Source organism: Balaenoptera acutorostrata, chromosome 17 (assembly GCF_949987535.1).
Source record: "Balaenoptera acutorostrata chromosome 17, mBalAcu1.1, whole genome shotgun sequence".
NCBI lineage: Eukaryota > Metazoa > Chordata > Mammalia > Artiodactyla > Balaenopteridae > Balaenoptera > Balaenoptera acutorostrata.
Window position 1 is genome coordinate 60,408,840 of NC_080080.1, and position 20,008 is coordinate 60,428,847.

The window sequence follows — 20,008 nt, forward strand, 5'->3', positions numbered from 1 at the left end:
CCCAGAAAATAGAATAGAGTTAACCAGAGGCTGAGGGGAGGGGAGAAATAAGGGGTTATTGTTTAGTGAGTACAGTTTCTGTTTGGGATAATAAGAAAGATCTTAAAATGGATAATGGTAATGGTTGCTCAACATTGTGAATGTACTTAATACCAATAAATGATACACTTAAAAATGGTTAAAATGGTAAATTTTACGTTATGGGACATTTTACCAAAATAAAAAATAAAAGTATACTATAAAATAAAGTAAAAATTTACCTCATACTAGGCGTATTATGAAGTTTGCATAAAACTGCACTTATTTTAGGAGCTTATATGGTTATTATCATATTTGGGGACATGTAAAGAAAGCAACAGCTTAAGTAGTCCTCTTGAGTTCTTTCTCTCCATCTTTCCAACCCGGTTTTTTCTAGATTAATGGTTTTGTCACGCCTCTCTTTGAATACTAGCATCAGTAGGAATGCTAGCTAGTACTGGTTTCCTTAAGTATCAGCTAAAAATTTTAATGTATTTTTATGCTGGTAACTGTTTTAGAACTGGGAGGGATGTCATTGTTTTCTTAACTTGGCAAAAGCAAATATATTACTGTAGACAGCATTATTAGAAAGAAATAGTAACTTTGAAGTAGACATATGTCCATCCTAAGAAAACTGAATATATTTCAAAGTAGACCACACCACTCAACTGCTGGCAATGTTCTTCTACATACTTGGCAGTATAGTACTCTAAGTCTGAGAACTGTTTCTTTTTTGTAAAAATGGTTTTGATTGGAATACCCTGAATAAATCATTTGGAATGTGTAACGTTTAGAGCTCCTTCTGGGATTCCTTTTCCATGAATCAAGGTTCTTTGACTCACTATTCTCCTTGGCACTTGCTTCCTAGTCATCTCAGCTGCCTTTGTGCCAGTGCTAATGAAGAGCTCCCATTTTAGGTCCTAAAGCAGGGAGAACAATAAAAGGAGAACCTCATTTCAAGTACCAGAAATGTCTGGGCTATAAAGGACACACATATTGTCAAAGTAAGCCCAGAGTGGGGTGACATCACCAAGGTCGTTCCTGGCTCCACCCCCACCCCCCCCCCCCAGGAGGAACAACTAACAATTATTTGGAAACAGGACACTATTTGAGAGAATCCTAGAACATGGAGGTGAGGCTGAAGCACCCCCGTGCACCACAGAGACCAAGACAGACTACATTAGAAGGGTGAGAGAAGCAGCTAAACGTTGACCTCATTGCCCCTCCCCCAGGCCAGTGGAGCACCATGGGTGAGGTCTCCCCTGAACCTCTGGTTCCTCCAGTAGGAGAAGAGAACTGGGGGACAGCAAGCACCACCAATAGCATTGCGGTTGCTTTGTGGGAGCCAATGCTCTAATCTGCTCTACTGGGATTGCAGGGGAATCTGCAGGGTTTGACCACTGAAAGTTGGACTGTGATGAAGGGGGAAGGGGCATGCAACAGCCAGCACATGGATTATGACAGATGGAATTCATACCTGCAGTGCCCAAGTAGTGATCACAACTGGCATCTTTGCTTATCTACAGATCCAGCTTGGCGGGACACTACAACCAGGGAACTCAGCAGGGTACAGATCCACCCGATACGCATTTGGCCCTTGAGCCTGGTTTGCCCATACCCAGGGAAAGAGCAGAGTTACAGCTCACCCACTGTGGAGAGTGTCTTCTGGCCATCTGACCAAAAGGGCTGGCAATAAATCCTGGAAGCTATTTGGCCCAGTTGTGCTCCAGCCAAGAGGCAGGCAGCCAGAGCTCATTACCCCCAAAGCAGAGCCAGTACCAGGTGTGGAGGGATCCTGTACTATGTACAGGCAGGGAGATTAATTCATATCCAAGGCTGAGAGTAGCTCCAGCTCCTCCCAACTGGGGAGGCTGTTTGAGAAATTAAGAGTAGCCTGGAGTGGCCCCTCCTCATCCCACCCAGGCAAAGGAACTGGGACTAGCCCCATCCCATCTGCTGTGGAGAGTGTCTTCCTGGCCCATCTGACTAGAAGGATTGGTGACAACTCCTAGAAACTGTGCGGCCCAGCAATGCTCAAGCCTAGAGAAGGGTAGGCAGAGCTGATAGTCTGCAAAGCCAAGCCAGTGGCCTTGTTCAGCCACAGAACTTGGGGTGTGGATCAGCTTGAGTTAAGACAACAAGAGCTTTACTGGCTTTAGAGCTGCTTCTCCTGCTGCACCCAGGCAGGAAATCTAATTTATAGCCCTACTCATCACTGAATACAGCCTTCAGCATGTCCAACTGGGGAACCTAACCAGAGAACATGGGAAGCTGTACAGCCCATTAAACAGCCCTACATACAGTCGCACTTGAACAGAGAGCACAGCCTATGGCCTCCCCCATCTGCAGGGCAAAACTAGTGTCCTCACCTGACCAGGGAATTAAGTGCACACTCTGGCATGATTTGGGTTCCCAAACAATGAACTATACAGGCTCTGGGCCCTGTCCTGATTCTCTGCCAGGGAACTAATTCATAGCCCCATCTACTACTACTACTGAATATAATACCCAGTAAAGTCTGGAGGAAGAGCCCAATTACTCAAATATACAGATACCAATGTAAGGAATCAAGGATGACAAAAATTAGGCAAATATGACACCACCAAAGGAAAGTAATAAAACTCCAATAACTGACCTTTAAAAAATGAAGATCTATGAACTGTCAAAGAATTCAGAATAATCCTCCTAAGGAAGTTTAGTGAACTACAAGAAAGCACAGACAACTAAGTGAAATTAGGAAAACAATGCATGAACAAGACAAGAAGTTTGACAAGGAAATAGCAACATCAAGAAAACAGGAACACTAGATTTTAAAAATACAATAACTGAACTGAAGAATTCAACAGAAAGTTTCAAAGGTAGATTTGACCATGCAGAAGAAAGAATCAGCCAACTAGAGGATAGGACATTAGAAATTACCCAGTGAAAGGAACAAAAAGGAAAAGAATAAAAAAGAGTGAAGAAAGCCTCTGGAAATTATGGGACACAATAAAGTAAACAATGTTCATGTTATGAGAATTCCAGAAGAAGAAAAGAGAGAGAGAAAGGGGAAAAAAGTATATTTAAAGCAATAATGGATGAAACCTTCCCAAACCTGGGATGAGAAATGGACATCCAGATCCATGAAGCCCAAACGACCCCAAATATGTTGAACTCAAATAGGGCTACACTGAGACACATTGCAATTAAATCATCAAAAGTCAAAAACAAAGAAAGAATTTTAACACCAGCAAGAGATCTTTTCTCTCTTTGACAAGTTACATACAAGGGAACCCTGGGATAATTGGATATTCACATGTAAAAGAATGAAACTGGACCAATATCTTATACCACTCACAAAATTAACTTGAATTGGATTAAAGACTCAAATCTAAGACCTGAAACTATGCAACTGCCTGCCAGAAGAAAACATAGGAATAAAGCTCATTACATGGGTTTGGTAATGACTTTTTGGATATGACACTGAAAACACAAATGACAAAATAAAAAATAAAATGGAACTACATCAAACTAAAAAGCTCTGCACAGCAAAGAAAAGTAAAAACAAAAACAAATCAACAAAGTGATTGAAAAGACAACCTATAGAATGGGAAAAAAAATATTTGTAAACCATATATCTGATAAGGGTTAATATCCAAAATAAATTAAAAATTCATACAAACCAATAGCAAAAAAAAAAAAAAAAAAAACCCAATTAAAAAATGAGCAAAGGACCTGAGTAGACATTTCTCCAAAGAAGACACACAAAAAGCCAACAGGTACATGAAAAGATGCTCAATACCACTAGTCATTAGGGAAATGCACATTAAAACCACAGTGAGATATTACCTCACACCTGTTAGAACAGTCATCCTCAAAAAGTCAAGAGGTAACAAATGCTGGTGAGGATGTGGAGAAAAAGGAACCCTTGTGCTGTTGGTGGGTTTGTAAATTGGTAAAGCCAGTATGGAAAACAGTATGGAGGATCCTCAGAAATTAAGACTAGAACTACATATATCTAGCAACTCCACTTCTGGGAATATATCCAAAGAAAATGAAAACACTAACTCAAAAACATATCTGCACCCCCATGTTCATAGCAGCATTATTTATAATAGCCAAGACATGGAAACAACCTAAGTGCCCATTGATGGGCAAATAGGTAAAGAGGTTGTTTTATATATAGATAGATATATACATATCATATGTATACACACACACACACTGAAATATTATTCATCTATAAGAAAACAAAGAAATCCTACCATTTGAAACAACAGAAATGGACCTTGAAGGCTTTATGCTAAGTTAAATAAGTCAGAGAAAGAAAGACAAACACTATATGATCTCACTTATATGTGGAACCTAAAAAAAAAAAAAAAATCATAGAAAAAGAGATCAGACCTGTGGTTACAGGAGACAGAGGGTCAGGGGAGGGGAAATTGGAGGAAGATGGTCAAAGGTACAAGCTTCCAATTGTAAGATAAATACATACTATGGACATAATGTACAACATGATGACTATAACACTGACGTGTGATATATAGGAAAATCGCTACAAATAAATTCTAAGCATTCTCATCACAAAAAAGTATTATTTGATCTCATTTATATAAATTTGTATATTTGTGTGAGAGAGGACAGAATACAAAAATGCAAAAAGAAAAGTTGTAAAGTACAAAGCTGCTTAGGTTTATATCTCAATCTATAACAGATAACAATTTGTTTAATTTTAACAGGTACAAAAATAAATATTAAGCATAGAACAAGCAAAAAAAAAAGTGAGCCCAGAGTAGATGTCCTTAAAGCATTTGCAAAGGAGGGCTTTATTAGGTCCATAAACACCTGCAATTATAGGCAAAATTCTATGTGTGTGTGTTGTGTATGTACTTGGGGAGTGGATGCATAGCCTTTATTGAATTATTAAAGGGGATGTTAAGACACAAAAGTTTAAAAAGCACTGGAAAGCCTGATCAGAAAACAATTTTAAACTACTCTGATTATGTTTTTATAGTTTTCCTTCACTCATTAACACTTCAAAGAATAGCATGTTAATGTGGAAAGAATCTCTGCCATTTAGGTAACATCTCTGAGTCTCAGTGTAAAATTAGCATATAGTAGAAGGATGAAATGATATACCACAGATGAAAGTACCTAGCAGAGTGCTTTAAAACTAGTACTTATTTATGCAAGACACCTTCCCCTGCTTACTTGTTTTCAATAGAATGAAAGCATACTGAAAGCTGGTACAACGTCTTCTTTAAAGTTTTGTTTTGTAATGCTTACTATGCTTTTTGATATGGATGAGCCAATATCCATTTAAGGGCATGTAAGCTCACAATAACTTTTGTTGAATATAACTATTTGAATGTACTTTCACTATATTATTATATAGGGACTTCAAACTAAAATGTACTTGCACACATTATTTAGAGCCTAACTTGGATATTACAGTGGGTGGATATATACCCCTGGAAAAGAATAACTAATTTCTTCACTAAAATCAAATTGCTGAACATCTACTTTGCATATACATAGCTAGGCACTGTATTATGAGTTGCAGGTAATAAAAAGTTGTTAGTCAAAGACTCTGCTCTCTAGGGTTACTTTAGAACAGCAAATCATGTTCAAACTAAAGGATAGACCAAAATAGAAAGTGCCATAGGAATTTAGACAAGGGAGAAACACATCTGAAATGAGAAGGAAGGTGGGTATGGGGAAGGGTTCATGGAAGAGGCAGTGTATGGTGTGAGCAAGGTTTCAACGTGTAGCAGGGTGAGTGAAAGGAACAAATGAAGACATACAGTCGTGATATCATGCGGCAGAAACTAGAAATAAATATCACTTGTTCTAGGCGGGTCATGAGGTAATTTAAGGGGATTAGTGAGAAACTAGATACAGAGATATCTCTTTATATATTACTTATTAATAATACTTTTATAAAGGAATCAAGTTTTTTTTAAAAAATTTTATTTATTTATTTATTTATTTATTTATTTATTTATGGCTGTGTTGGGTCTTCGTTTCTGTGCGAGGGCTTTCTCTAGTTGCGGCACGCGGGGGCCACTCTTCATCGCGGTGCGCGGGCCTCTCACTATCGCGGCCTCTCCCGTTGCGGAGCACAGGCTCCAGATGCGCAGGCTCAGTAATTGTGGCTCACGGGCCCAGTTGCTCCGTGGCATGTGGGATCTTCCCAGACCAGCGCTCGAACCCATGTCCCCTGCATTGGCAGGCAGATTCTCAACCACTGCGCCACCAGGGAAGCCCAATAATACTTTTAAACACAAGTATTTAATTTAAAAAAAGAACAATATAGGGATAGGAGATTAGGAGGTACAAACTATTATTATAAAATGAGCTATAAGGATATATTGCATAGCACAGAAAATATAGCCAATATTTTATAATAACTATAAATGGAGTATAACCTTTAAAAATTGAGTCACTATACTTTACACCTGTAACATATAATATTATATATCAACTATACTTCAATTAAAAATGCTATTTTAGTGAATAAAACACTAAGCAGTATAATTTTAAAAAAAGAACTTAGAAGAGAACTTAAAAACAAAGACATAAAGAACAGGTTGAGGGGCTTCCCTGGTGGCGCAGTGGTTGAGAATCTGCCTGCTAATGCAGGGGACACGGGTTCGAGCCCTGGTCTGGGAAGATCCCACATGCCACGGAGCAGCTGGGCCCGTGAGCCACAGTTGCTGAGCCTGCGCGTCTGGAGCCTGTGCCCCGCAACGGGAGGGGCCGCGATAGAGAAAGGCCCGCGCACCGCGATGAAGAGTGGCCCCCGCTTGCCGCAACTGGAGAAAGCCCTCGCACGAACCGAAGACCCAACACAGCCAAAAATAAATAAATAAATAAATAAATAAATAAATAAATAAATAAATAAATAAATAATAAAAAGAAAATCCTTTCATAAAAAAAAAAATTAAAAAAAAAAAAAGAAAGAACAGGTTGAAACAGCGCAGAAATTTGGCAATTAAGAGGCCATTGATAACTTTCAAAATAGCACTTTTTCTACCCATTCTCAGTGGAGGTAAAGCCTTATTAATCCTACTATTTCTTTTTCCGTTTTTCAAAATCTCAGGATAAGTCTATTTCAATTGTAGCTAATGGCAGTAATGCAGCACCAGAAAATGCCTTTTGTAAGGAGAGGGCAACTTTGAATCCTAAATCTGTACTCAAGTCTTAAATTACTGATAACACTGACCACCCACCAGACTAAATGTTTTTTTTTTACGTGATTGGAAAGCAACAGATTGATTTCAATTCTATCTTCTCAAGTCTACGAAAGAGTTCCTACAGTTCATTTAGCATCTAATAGTGTACATCCTTCTATTTGGTATTCCTCCTCCTTAACACCGGGCAATTAATTTTTCCTTTCTCTGGGAAACGTTTTTAAGAAAGGAAATAGAGTTATAAATCAGTTTCGGTTAGGAAATCATACAACTATTTCTACCTAGGGCTTTGAATTTAGAAACTTTCCTCAGAAATTGTTTAAATATAATGAAGTCCAAATTCTGAAATACCTTAAATTTAATTATCTTAGTTGCACTAAAATAACAAATTATATTTTCTATCTTGTTTTTTTTCTTCCCCCAAATGTTTCTCCAGCCCTAATCCATAACTTAATGCATTCATCTCACCTATAAAATCACTGGCAGGTATGATGCCAGCTTTGGCAGCTCCAGTCCCCTAATCCTGACCCATTTCTTGCCAAATAATTCAGTTTCTTCAGAAACCAAGTAATAGACATTTCAATTTCTAACCATCATTAGCATATTTTCATGTACTAATACTCAACATAAAAACCTTTTAAAATTACAGAAATTTTTACTATACTTAAGATCAATTGCACTAAGCTGTATTTCATAAACCTTGGGCTACTTTCTTAAAAATGAATTATTATTTTCATATGTTTTTCACTTATTATTCAGAATCATTATTCATATAATTAAATATTTTACAATTAGGTAAGAAAGGTGGTAAAATAGTTTTGCTATTCTTTTTTTTTTTTTTTTTTTTTTTTAAATGAGGATCTTGTATCAGATGCGTATGTTTGATTGATTGATTGATTGATTGATTTTGGCTGTGTTGGGTCTTCGTTTCTGTGCGAGGGCTTTCTCCAGTTGTGGCAAGCGGGGGCCACTCTTCATCGCGATGCGCGGGCCTCTCTCGTTGCGGAGCACAGGCTCCAGACGCGCAGGCTCAGCAGTTGTGGCTCACGGGCCCAGCCGCTCTGCGGCATGTGGGATCTTCCCAGGCCAGGGCTCGAACCCGTGTCCCCTGCATTAGCAGGCAGACTCTCAACCACTGCGCCACCAGGGAAGCCCAGTTTTGCTATTCTTGTTCTTTGTTCTCTCTTCTAGTTGGTGTGCCTGAGTCAAAATTTTAGAATCTTCAAAATTTAATATTTCAAACCCAAACCACAGTTAAAGATAATAATAACAAGAAGCCAAAAAAATTTCGGTCCAAAGGTTTGCATGGTCCAGGGAACAGTTCTTGGAGTGGGCCATTTGGAGTGGGATTTGCCCACCCCCCTCCACTCCTTCTGCCTCATATACTGAAGATAGAGACAAAGAAACCAACTCAAATCTTTCCAAAGTGTATTTATAAATAGAGAATTTGTAATCAGAAAAACAATAATGATATATAATAGAAGTAACATGATTTTTCAGAACCAGTATCTTGGTCTAAAAGCAATATTTAAAAAAGAAGGTAAGTGGAGGTAAATTATTTTAGCTATAAATCCTGGCCCTCTTTTTCATTGATCTCCTATTTTAATTTGTTAAAATAAAATCCATGGCCTTTTGAGTCAAACTGTCTCTTTAATTTCAGATTTAAAGATAACAAATCTCTTTTTAAATGGAATATTGGCACACAGACACCACACAGTCTGGCTTATTGCAACTGTTTTCTGTTGGTGAAGTGGCACATTTGCAATCCCCACCATAGCCATCTTCACCATTTCACAGAATATCATTCAAATGTACATCCCTAGGTGGGCAACAAGAATGGGCACTTGAGCTCAGCAGCAAGGCGTTTGTGGGGAAATCCTAGGTCAGAACCCCTAAAAGGGGAGACTAACTTGAGGATGCCCAAATAACCTGAGGTTTACCTTGGACACCTCCCCTGGCTTTCTGACTGCCTGTGGGAAAAGCCTCTCTGGAAACTCTTTTGAGGTTATTGGGGGAATCCTAGGACAAACACACTGCTTGCTTTTGCAGGAGGACTTGCCCCATACCCTACCCAGCTGGGTGTCTCACAACCTAGCCAGACTAAAAAAGCTTCAAGAAAAACGGGATAGACTGACATTTGCATTTCTACTTCCACCTATTCTTATGCACATGGAGCAAAATATGTAGGTATAGCCCTCTTTCTCACACCCAACAGATTCTGCTGTCCTCGAAACCCATCTGGTAGCTGCAGTGACTACAATGAAGGGAGTTATCGGAAACCATGTTGGTACTGGGCTTAAAGGATTTTTCATGCCATGCATTTTGGGGAAGGACACAGATAATAGTCCAAACGTGGTATAAGGCAATGCCCTTTCTGGGTCCTTGAAAAATCAGTCATGGAACAGAGGTGGTGAATAGGAGCTGACAAGAGCTGGCTTGTGAATGGGCACAGCATCCCCGGGGGAGGGGGGAATCAATGAAATGATTGACAAGAGAAGATGGTAAATGAAGGGAGAAGTGGGGACAAGTGCTGCTCAACCCAAGCTGAACTCCAGGAGGTAAGTTTCTCCTCTAATTTGAGATTCTTTCTAAAGGTTCAGGATTGAAGTGAGTGTTTGACGTTGAAATGTGCAGACCCATTCTGATAACTGGAGAGGGAGAAGACTGAGGAAGGCAAAAGGAGAGGGAAGATTTCCTATTACTTCTCCAGGCTGCTGACAATAACCTGCTGCTCGCGAACCAGAAATTAACCAAGCGAAGGTTGAAGGAAGCAACGTAAAAGTGCAACTCAAATTATTTTACATTTTGAATCCTCTTCAATATCTAAGCGAGTGTGGCATAGCAATGGTTGATTATTTTAAGATTACAGAGGCTGACCGCCTTCTTTGTTTGCCCAGTAACACCGCTCCTCCAATAATCTCAAGCACTTGGCTGATTAACATTTCAATTCCAGTTGTTGCTCCTTTTCCCATTGCGGAAGGCAGCAGGGATATTCCCCTTCTTCCCTCTGTATTACAAACCCCATTACTAACCAAGCAGAAAGCACAGCGCAGTGTGGCCGAGGCTAATAATAGCCGGGCTGCTTACCTTCTCCGGAGGGATCGAATCAGCGCATGTCCCCGGCGCCGGCTGCCCCGGGGCCGCAGTGCCGCCGCGCCGGGTCTGTGCGTGGTCAGCTCGGCCGGCCCCCACCCCACCTGCCAGCTGCAGCAGCTGCTCCCGCCGCCGAGCTCCGGCCGCATGAAGTCATCCCCCGCCCCGGGCCGGATCGCCACATTCCGCGCCAGCCGCGGGGGGAGAGGGACCTCTCCCGGCTGCGGGGACCGGCTCCTGGAAACTGCGCTCAACGATCGCTACCCTTCCCGGTGTTAGGGTTATTTTCTAAGAATGCTTTTACAGAAGAAGCGTCGCCGGCTGGTGGACCGAGAGAGAAGAGCCAGAGTGACTTTCTCTGCAGAGCGCCTTTCCTCTGAGCGCTCCCCTGTCACTCCCGCGGCATGGACAGCTCCATTCCGCTGTGTGGGTTTTCCACCCTCTTCATCTTTCCTTATCTGTATTGTTCATTTCGCTGAATTTGAGAGTGGGATTAGCTTTTAAGATATCATTCAAACATTCCGAAAATATTTTAAATTGGCGACTAGTTTTTCTAAGCCCCTTGTAGCAAGCTCCACTTTCCCCCAACACGCGCGCGCGCGCGCACACACACACACACACACACAGTTACTCGCACGTACACACCCAGCCAAACCACTCACAATTATGAAAGCTGGGACCTCTCGCCCTCTTGCCTACGTAATGGAACAGGAAACTCCCAAAGGAGTGGGGAAGTAGGACCGGCTAGCGAAAGCACTTGAGGAAAGAGAGAGGGGTCGCCCCAAGATTTTGTTGCTGTTTAGTGGTGTCCTTAGTGGACAGATGTTCCCCCTCTAACCCCCCGGCCCCGCCCCAAGTGGAATGGCTGGTCTGGTGACAGCTGTAACATTTGGAAACAAAGAAGCTGAAGCCACATTAACAGATGGCTGCATCTCTTTCTTTCCCGAAGGATTTATGAGAATTGGCTTTAGGAATAATATTAGCATATACGTATGTAATAAGCCCTTTCCTTCTCTCTTTACATTGGCACCAGCTATTAACAGGTTTCTCTCTCTCTCTCTCATCTTCCTCCCTCCCTCCTTCCCTCCCTCCCTCTCCTAAGCTGACCAGATCATCAGTTTCCGGACTTAAGGGGGAAAAAAGGCCAAGCTGAACCAGGGTTTATTTTCCCAGTGTTGAGCCATTCCCAAGTAGAGAGGCTCTTCGACACTAGGGTTCTCTGTGAGTGAACTTCTCACATTCAGCTTGCTTTTGGAATTACCCATCACTAGGTCCAGGCCAGTTTTATCCTTGGTTTTGTCCAGCAACCTAAACAGTATAATTGCACAAGGCCAAGGCAGTACTTTTTTTTTAAATTAATTAATTAATTATTTATTTATTTATGGCTGTGTTGAGTCTTCGTTTCTGTGCGAGGGCTTTCTCCAGTTGCGGCGAGCGGGGGCCACTCTTCATCGCGGTGTGCGGGCCTCTCACTATCGTGGCCTCTCTTGTTGCAGAGCACAGGCTCCTAGACGCGCAGGCTCAGTAGTTGTGGCTCACGGGCCTAGTCGCTCCGTGGCATGTGGGATCTTCCCAGACCAGGGCTCGACCCCGTGTCCCCTGCATCGGCAGGCAGATTCTCAACCACTGCGCCACCAGGGAAGCCCCCCCAAGGCAGTACTTTTAATCTAGGAAGAGTTCCCAACTCTCTGTTTAGCAGTTCCAAAATTAGGAGGTAGTGTAGCAAACAGTTTCAACAAGACTCAGTAAGAATTCTTGACCCTAGAATGCGGGCTTTTTGAAAGCTGGAACAACCTAATTCATCTCTCTGAGTTTCACTTTCATAACATTAGACCTCACCAAAGAGCAGGGGATTCTTAATATGTATCAAAGTGTATGTGGAATCTGGATGGGAATATTACATCTTTAATTTCACTAACCTCTAACTGGAATTGAGTATTTAGCATTTCCTTTAAATCTAAATGCAGACAACAAACCACAATAATATTAGGAGTACCTGTGACTATATCACCAGCCGATGTCACAGACAATTTCCTAAGGCAGTTTTTATATATATCTCAAAGTATCACTACTCTGATGTTACAATCAAATCATCATTACCTTTTCTGTTTTATCTAATAGACTATATATTTTAGAATGGTTTTAGATATACAGAAAAATTAAGGGGATAATACAGAGTTCTTATATATCTCATTCCCAATTTCCTCTATTATTGACACCATACACTAGTGTGGTAATGTTTTTACAATTAATGAGCCAATATTAATACAATAATATTAATCAGAGTGTACTTTATTCAGATTTCCTTGGCTTTCGCCTAGTGTCCTTAATTCCATTTCAGGCTTCCATCCAGGACACCACATTACATTTAGTTATCAAGCCCCCTTAGGCTCCTCTGGGCTGTGGTAGTTTCTCAGGCTTTTCTTGTTTTTGATAACCTTGACAGTTTTGAGGAGCAGTGATCCAGTGTTTTGTAGCATACCTCACTAATGTAATCTGTCCAATGCTTTTCTCATGGTAAGACTGGGATTGTGGTTTATTGGGAGGACAACCAGATAAAGTGCCTTTTTTATAACATCATGTCAAGGGTACATACTATCAACGTGATTTGACTGTTGATGTTGACCTTGATAACCTGGCTGAGGTAGTGTCTCAGATTTCTCCACTGTAAAGTTACTCCTCCACCCCTTCCACACTACACTTGTCGGAAGGAAGTCACTATGTGAAGCACAAACCCAAAGAGTGGAGAGTTATGCTCTACCTCCTTGAGGACAGAGTATGTACATAAAGCATTTGGAATTCTTCTGCACAGATTTGTCTATTTTCACCTAAATATTAATTTATTCAATTATTGATATTTATTTATATCAGTATAGACTCATGGATATCTATTTTATCCTTTGGGTTATAATCCAATACTACTTTATTTTGTTGTTTGAATTGTTCCAGCTTTGGCCATTGGGAGCTTTTTCTTTTGGCGCCTATGCTTCTTTGACATACTTCCTTTGGGGTGTGTGAGTTTGTGTGTGTGTGTGTATCTGTGTGTATATGTGTTTAGCATGCATGTTTGTGTGTGTGTTTAACACTTCCTGACTTTCTGGTACCACAAGATGCTCCAGGCTCATTTTGTGTATTTCCTGCCCCAGTCCTAGAATCAGTCATTTCTCTGAGGAGCCCTGATTCCTTTTATTGGAGAGTAGTAATAGAAACCAAGATCTGGGCTCTAGATGTGCTGTTGCTAATGGGGTATTATTTGATTAGGCTCTCTTAACTGAGAGAACAAAGAAATATATATGTATACTAACCCATGTATATACACATATCAGTAAATATTTCTATATATAACTATCTATATCTATATTGAGTTGAATGTATACTGATGTCTGCAACTGTAATCCATTAACGCTGAGATTATTTTAGCTCTCTCCTCTCGTTTATCTGTAAATTCATACTTCAATATTGAGAAATGTGGCTACCACCATCCACCATCTATTTACTTAATTGTTCAATTTCAGTACACATGTATCAGAATTGTTAACCCATCTCCCCAACATCACTATTTTTAAGTATAGTAGTTAATAGAGTCTCTGTTATATCTTGTTATTTAATGAGTTTAAATACCCATTAGTTTCTATATCACAAATTTGGTTTTTAAAATATTCTAATGACTGCATTTAAAAAATAGTAACTAGTTTCTTTTGAAATTCTCTATATTTTATGAATTTAAAAGTGTTATTTTAAGACTATTTAAATGGGCTGCTCCATATTGTCAAAGGGATCCACAGTAAAAAGAAGGTTAGGATCTCAACCTCACAAAGATTATTGTCAGTTTATAATGAGATGATGTGAAATTGTCTGGTGCATATGTTGGGAGCTCATGCTTGATAAGTGTTAGCTTCATCCACTTGGGCAGGCTTCTTTCTCCTTTAAAGTTCTAAATACCTTGGAAGAGAGAACATGCTAAACCTTATGGTTAATAATTTATAATTTAGTGGAAGGATTTGCTAGGTATCAGTGTTGGAGGTAAAGGTCCATATAAGGTTGACGGAGGATGAGAGGAAGACAAGGATGACCCTGAAGGTCAGGGGTTTTGTAGTTGAACAGACTGGGGATTGGATCCTTCCATTCACAGCCTGACTTTGTTTCATTTTTGAAATAAGGAGAGCAATGGCTATTAAATAGGCTTGTCCTTAATAGTGAAAGTAGATGTTTAATCTTTTCTTTCAATTTGTTTGAGACAGTGGGGATTAAGTGTGGCGATTTGGAACAGTTAGTTACATAACATATTGGATTGTCCTTCCTTGTGGAGTTTTCACTCTGTGAAGCCAGACTCACTGGAGGTATAGATAGTTTCTCATGATAATTCAGTCTCCTTCATCCATGAAAGTACTCTTGCCAGGTGCTTTTTACTCACAGAAGACAATCAGTGTTGATGGTGCTGGGAAAAAACAAAAATTAAAGATATTAAATGGCAGGAATTAACTGCTTCAGATTATATACCATGGAGAGAGACATAGGGGAAATAGAAAGAAAAAAAATGAAATGAGAAATGTCTTACATCAACATGTAGGGTTTGAATCTATCTGCTTGGAACTTGACATACACCAGTATGCCAGATAATTTAATTTAATGAATAGTGGCTAGGGTGAGGTGAAATAGATCAGTTTTTTAATCTATGACTTTTCATTGAACAGCCCTTTTTTAAAAAACTATCTTCGGATCATGACTTTGAGGTCGGCCGTAATTCCTTTCTGATATTCTGGAATTAGAGATCAAATGGCCTAATGATATCATGGGTCTCTGCAAAGGACAATATGAAAACCTGAGCCAGAGGCCCTGGGTGCCTGAAGCTGTCAGCATTAGAACCACTCCTTTGGGTTAAGGAGTCCTTCCAGAAAGGACTCATTTAAATGCAAATATACTATCAAGAGGGGTAACCATGTATCCAGTATCTGATTAGCAGCCATTAACAATTTAGCAGAGATTAGCTTCTCAGATTTATTATGGAGAGGAGTTGTCAGGGTGATTTGGCCCAGGCATCTGTCATCCACTGACTGCCAGGTCTCCTGCCCTCTTCACTACATAGGGGTCTGCCTAAAGCTGAACTTAGTTTACTAGGAAAGAATTGGGCACTTACTGCATGACAATCAATATTGTTTTACATAATTTTGACTTATGAGAAAGGGTAGGAGGGGAATTTCTATAATAATAGTACCTGTGTGTGTGTGTGTGTGTGTATGTGTGTGTGTGAGTGGTAGCTGCTCAGCTTAGGTTGATTAATCATACTCTACAGAAATCTTAAAATTTTATGACAAACATCTACCCTTTCCATGAGGCCAGAAAGTATATCATGTAAAATATGCACAAATGTAGTCCAGGGATGGCAAAGCTATAGTAATAGAAATAGAATTGCATTCAAGTAATTATAGCTGGACTAAAAATTTCCTGCATTAATATGAAAGCACAGATACAAGAGTACAAGAAAATGATCATTCATATGAAGATTGATATTTCATATTGAATATCTGTAACAGAAATAGGAAAATGGAAGAAGGGAAATGACTACAAACAGAATAGTAACTGTTTCTTTAGACATCGCTAAGAATTCACCTTGTTTTTACTGGTAAGGATTTGACATATAATACCAGATCTATATAATATAGGTAGTATTCTATAATTGGAACTCTAGATTTAATTGCAAAATGTATGTTTACTTAAGTGAGATGCTTGGTAAATGGCATATGATACATTCAATAGTGTGGTGTAAGTAATTCTCAAATAAACCCTTTTTAAAAAAAATCATCATGTGAAAGTCATGAAATAAAACAATGTACTTAGGCATTGCTCTTTAAATTTTTTAACCTTAAGTTTTTAAAGAATCTAAGAAAACCAAAAAATCCCTTCTGGAGAAAGGTATACTTTGAAGAAAACTTTTGTATTGTAATGAATAGATTATTAAATAGTATTTATAAAGAATTATGTCTCTATAATTATTCATTTTTTATAAAAATGAATATTCAACTTTTCAAATCAAATTTAAGCTAATAAGAAGAGGAAATTTAAATTTGATTAAAAAGTAAGTTTCAATGAACTGTGTTTGGTCATCAGGCAAGTTGATGTTCATTCATTCAGCAGATATTGATGGAGTGTCTAATATGTGCTGCTGTTCTAGGCACTAGAGCACTAGGCTCTAGGAGTGAACAAATAAATCTCTTCTTTATGGATCTTATGTTCCAGTGGAAGGAGACCACCATAAATACATAAATATAGCATGTTAGTTAGTGGAAGGACCATGAAGGAGCAGCGTAATGATGCAAGGTTTAGAGCAAGTATATAGGGTGGTCAGGGGACATTTGAGCAGAGATTTGAAACAAGTGTGGGAGCAAACGGTATGAATACACTGAAAAAGAGGCTTGGTGTATGCAGGTGGTTGGGCTTATACTTGATGTGTTCCAGAGACTAGGAGGTTAGTTTGTTTGTAGTGAAATGATCAAAGGGGAAATTGTTAGAAGATATGGTTAGAAAGCTAGGTTAGTGAAAAATCACTTAGGGTCTTTTAGGCAATGGTCAAGAGAGAACTTTAGAGGATTAAGAATTTGTTTTTGGACATACTAAATTTGTGATGGCATATGTGGACATGTGAAGTAGACAACTGGATATACTAGTCTGAAATTCAGCAGCAAGAGATTATCATGGCTGTAGATGAAAATCGGTAAATCATCATGGTATTTAAAGTCTTTAGATTTAAAGATGAAATCACTTTATAAGTAGGTGTAGGCAGAGAATACATGACGTTGAAAGACTGAGCCAGGAGACACTCCATTATCTAGAGGATTTGGCAAAGGATATAAGAAGTGAGCAGGGAGATAAGAGGAATTGTGTCATGAGCCAAGTGGTAGGTGTTAGAAGGAAGAAGGAGTTATTATTAATCCTACTAGTAGATTAAGATGAGAACTGATAATTTAATATAGGACTTGGCAACATATAATAGATACCACTAATAACCTTAAGAAGAATAGTTTCTATGGAGTGGAGAGGACAAAAATAGGTAAGTGGGAGATAAAGAAATGAAACATTAAGTAGAGCTATATTTTTTGAGTAGTTTTGCTATAAAGAGGAGCAGAGCAATGGGGCAAAGATTAGAACTGGATATGGGAAGAAATTTTCCCTTTAAGATGGGAGGTATTCGATCTTTGCATGATAATGAGAGCATCTGGTAGAGAGCAAATAATGGAAGATACAGGGAAGAGGAGACACAGTAGAAGAGAAATCCCTGATTAGGCAAGAGGGGAGGTATCCAGTGCAGAGCAGAGGGTTCGGCCTTAGAACAGAGGACAAACATTTCTTCTGCCAAAGGAAGAAGGAAGACAGAACATGGGGTTTCAGATAGATCCAGGTAGGATGGTAGACTTGGTGTTTGGAGTTCACGGATATTCTATTTTGATCCCTCCTGTATTCTCAGTGAAATAGGAAGCAGCTGAGAATTTAAAGGAAGACATGTTATAGATGTAAAGAAAGGGGAGTTATGAAATTGTTCTCTAGGACAGAAGAAAAGAGAATTGATTAAGCGATCAGTTTTCTAGTAAGTACTAAGAGTTCACATGGGGTAAAATGATTATGAATTTAAATGAGGCAAATTAGAAAGGTTGCTCGTTTTTTTCTCCAGCCATGTTTAGTTGTTTGGCCCAGATGCTGAATTGGCATAAGTTCTATTTCACTAGGGCTGGCATTTTGCACCGCCAATGTGACTGAGAGTGAGGGCCAAGGGACTTCACAGTGTCTATGCAAGAGTGATTCTAATGACAGACCATGGGCTCTAATCAGGGTAAGCAGAGAACTGAGGAATTACTCCTTGAGCACTGCACTTGATTTTAACTGTATGTTGGAACACAAAACTCAAAATCTTGACTGATAATGGTATGGTAAGAGCAAACACAGCTAGAACCTCCACATTTCACCCTGTTACACAGGAATTCTCCATGTTTCTTTCAGCTGAATTCCTGTCTGTAATTTCTTGATCCTTAATTCAGTGACATTATCTGAGGTGAGGTATGCATTTTTGATAAAGTCTTTCAGAAATGCATTTTACAAGACTACTTTTAATTTTAAAGTTGTTAGACTACAAATAAGTTTAACAGAGCTTGCAATGTTTTCAAGTGCTTTGCTTTTCTCTAAAGACACATTTGTTTGACTATTACACCTAGCTCCATCCTTCAGGTGTTCTTCCTCTGGCATTGAAAATAGGAGTAAAATGTAAAAATTAAACAAACATATTATCTTCAAACAGATATGTATCACTGTTTTCTTTCTAATATGGGCCAAATCTTGCTATTGACTCCATGTCCATTTTTTTTCCCAGTGTAACTAGTTTATTACTAGTTTTCCCTTCATTGTGTGTATGAGACATGTTTGCCTCCTCATGGATGAATCTGGAACTGTCACCATGAATTTTTTCTTGTGTTTATTAGGGAAAAATAGACTGAAAGTGTAGATATTGTGGTCAATGGGAATTATTTTTGAAGAAATGTTGAGGCTGACCAAAAGACGTTGAAATCACTAGATGTTTAACCTTCTTCCATTAGCTTCAAAACTTGGGATTATGTTAAGAACCACACTTTAACTGAATCTGGAAGAATATGATAGTCAAAAAAGTTTAAATTTTGACATCCTTTTAAAATATGAGAACACAGAATTGTGAAGAAAGCTAGTCTCACTCTTACTTAAATATTAAAATGCTTAATGTTTGTAACTTAACTCAGAAGGACGAGATGGCTTTTCTTAAATTAGTTTAAGACTATATAAATATAAATAAAGGAAAACCTGCCATTGATTAATCTTCACTTGCTTCATACAGAATTATACACGTTATGAGAAAATCCATTCTTAGGACTGTGTGAACAACAATGAATCTGACTTTCCCTTAAGTGTTTTCCCTAACATTCTAGAAAAAATAACTTCAGTGTGCTGAACTAGACATTTATGACTTATGTGCTTGGCACTGTTTTAGTTTCTAGGAATAAGACCCAGTTTCTTTCCTCAAAAGAGTTGCAAGTTGATATAGAGACAAAAATTGCAGTAAAGCATAATACATTCCACTGCAGAAGTTTGTACTTGATATAAGTTAATATAAGTACAAGCAATGTATTTTAAGTTCATTCTAGAGGAGTAGTTCAGAATAGCTTCAGAGAGGAGAAGACCTGAGCTATCTTGGGAGATGTTTAAACAGATGAGGAGTGGAGCCGGAGTTGGGAAGGCAAAGGCAGTGTAGCCTTAGAATGCAAATGTTCACAGACATGATCTTGTGGCTTATTCACCATTCTTACTGACCTAATAAGGGCACCTGCTGGTAGCTTCATCATCATCATCATCATCACCATCATCATCATCACCATCATGTTAATAAAGAATGGATATTTTTGCCAGGTAGTCAAACAAGCTCTTTACATGTAGCACCTAGATGTTTTCTACCATCCACCTTATGAGTTCAATCATTGTAATTATTCTCATTTTTCACATACAAAAATGAAGACTTAGAGAGATTAAGTAATCTGTTCAAATTTTGGTGTGTGCCCTTTCAACTCCATGCTCTGTACCTCTGTGCTTAACAGGCTAAGATGATTTGCCCATATTAAGGGCTCAAATATTGGTTGATAAGTATAATAATCTCATAAAAGGTGAAGTGAAGTAATCTGCTTTGATGTTTATGATGCAGTTTGGTGAATGCT

General features: G+C 39.0%; 1 protein-coding gene across 6 annotated transcripts in view; it reads right to left on the bottom strand.

Annotated features, from left to right (window-relative positions):
* The window catches only part of PKIA (cAMP-dependent protein kinase inhibitor alpha), a 103,748-nt gene extending 92,887 nt beyond the window's left edge, over window positions 1–10,861 (bottom strand). For 3 of the 6 annotated variants that reach the window (XM_007185079.3, XM_007185081.2, XM_007185078.2), the window contains exon 1: window positions 10,278–10,435. Coding sequence is in view for 1 of the 6 variants with exons in the window: in XM_057532302.1 (XP_057388285.1) it covers window positions 913–938; window positions 2,654–2,721; window positions 10,278–10,432 (249 nt within the window). In the remaining 5 variants the exon portion in view is untranslated. Of the gene's footprint in view, window positions 1–871; window positions 939–2,653; window positions 2,722–10,277 lie in introns of those variants that run through there. The other 3 variants (XM_057532302.1, XR_009005824.1, XM_007185082.2) reach the window with 3 other exon arrangements.
* Between the last annotated feature and the right edge of the window lie 9,147 nt (window positions 10,862–20,008).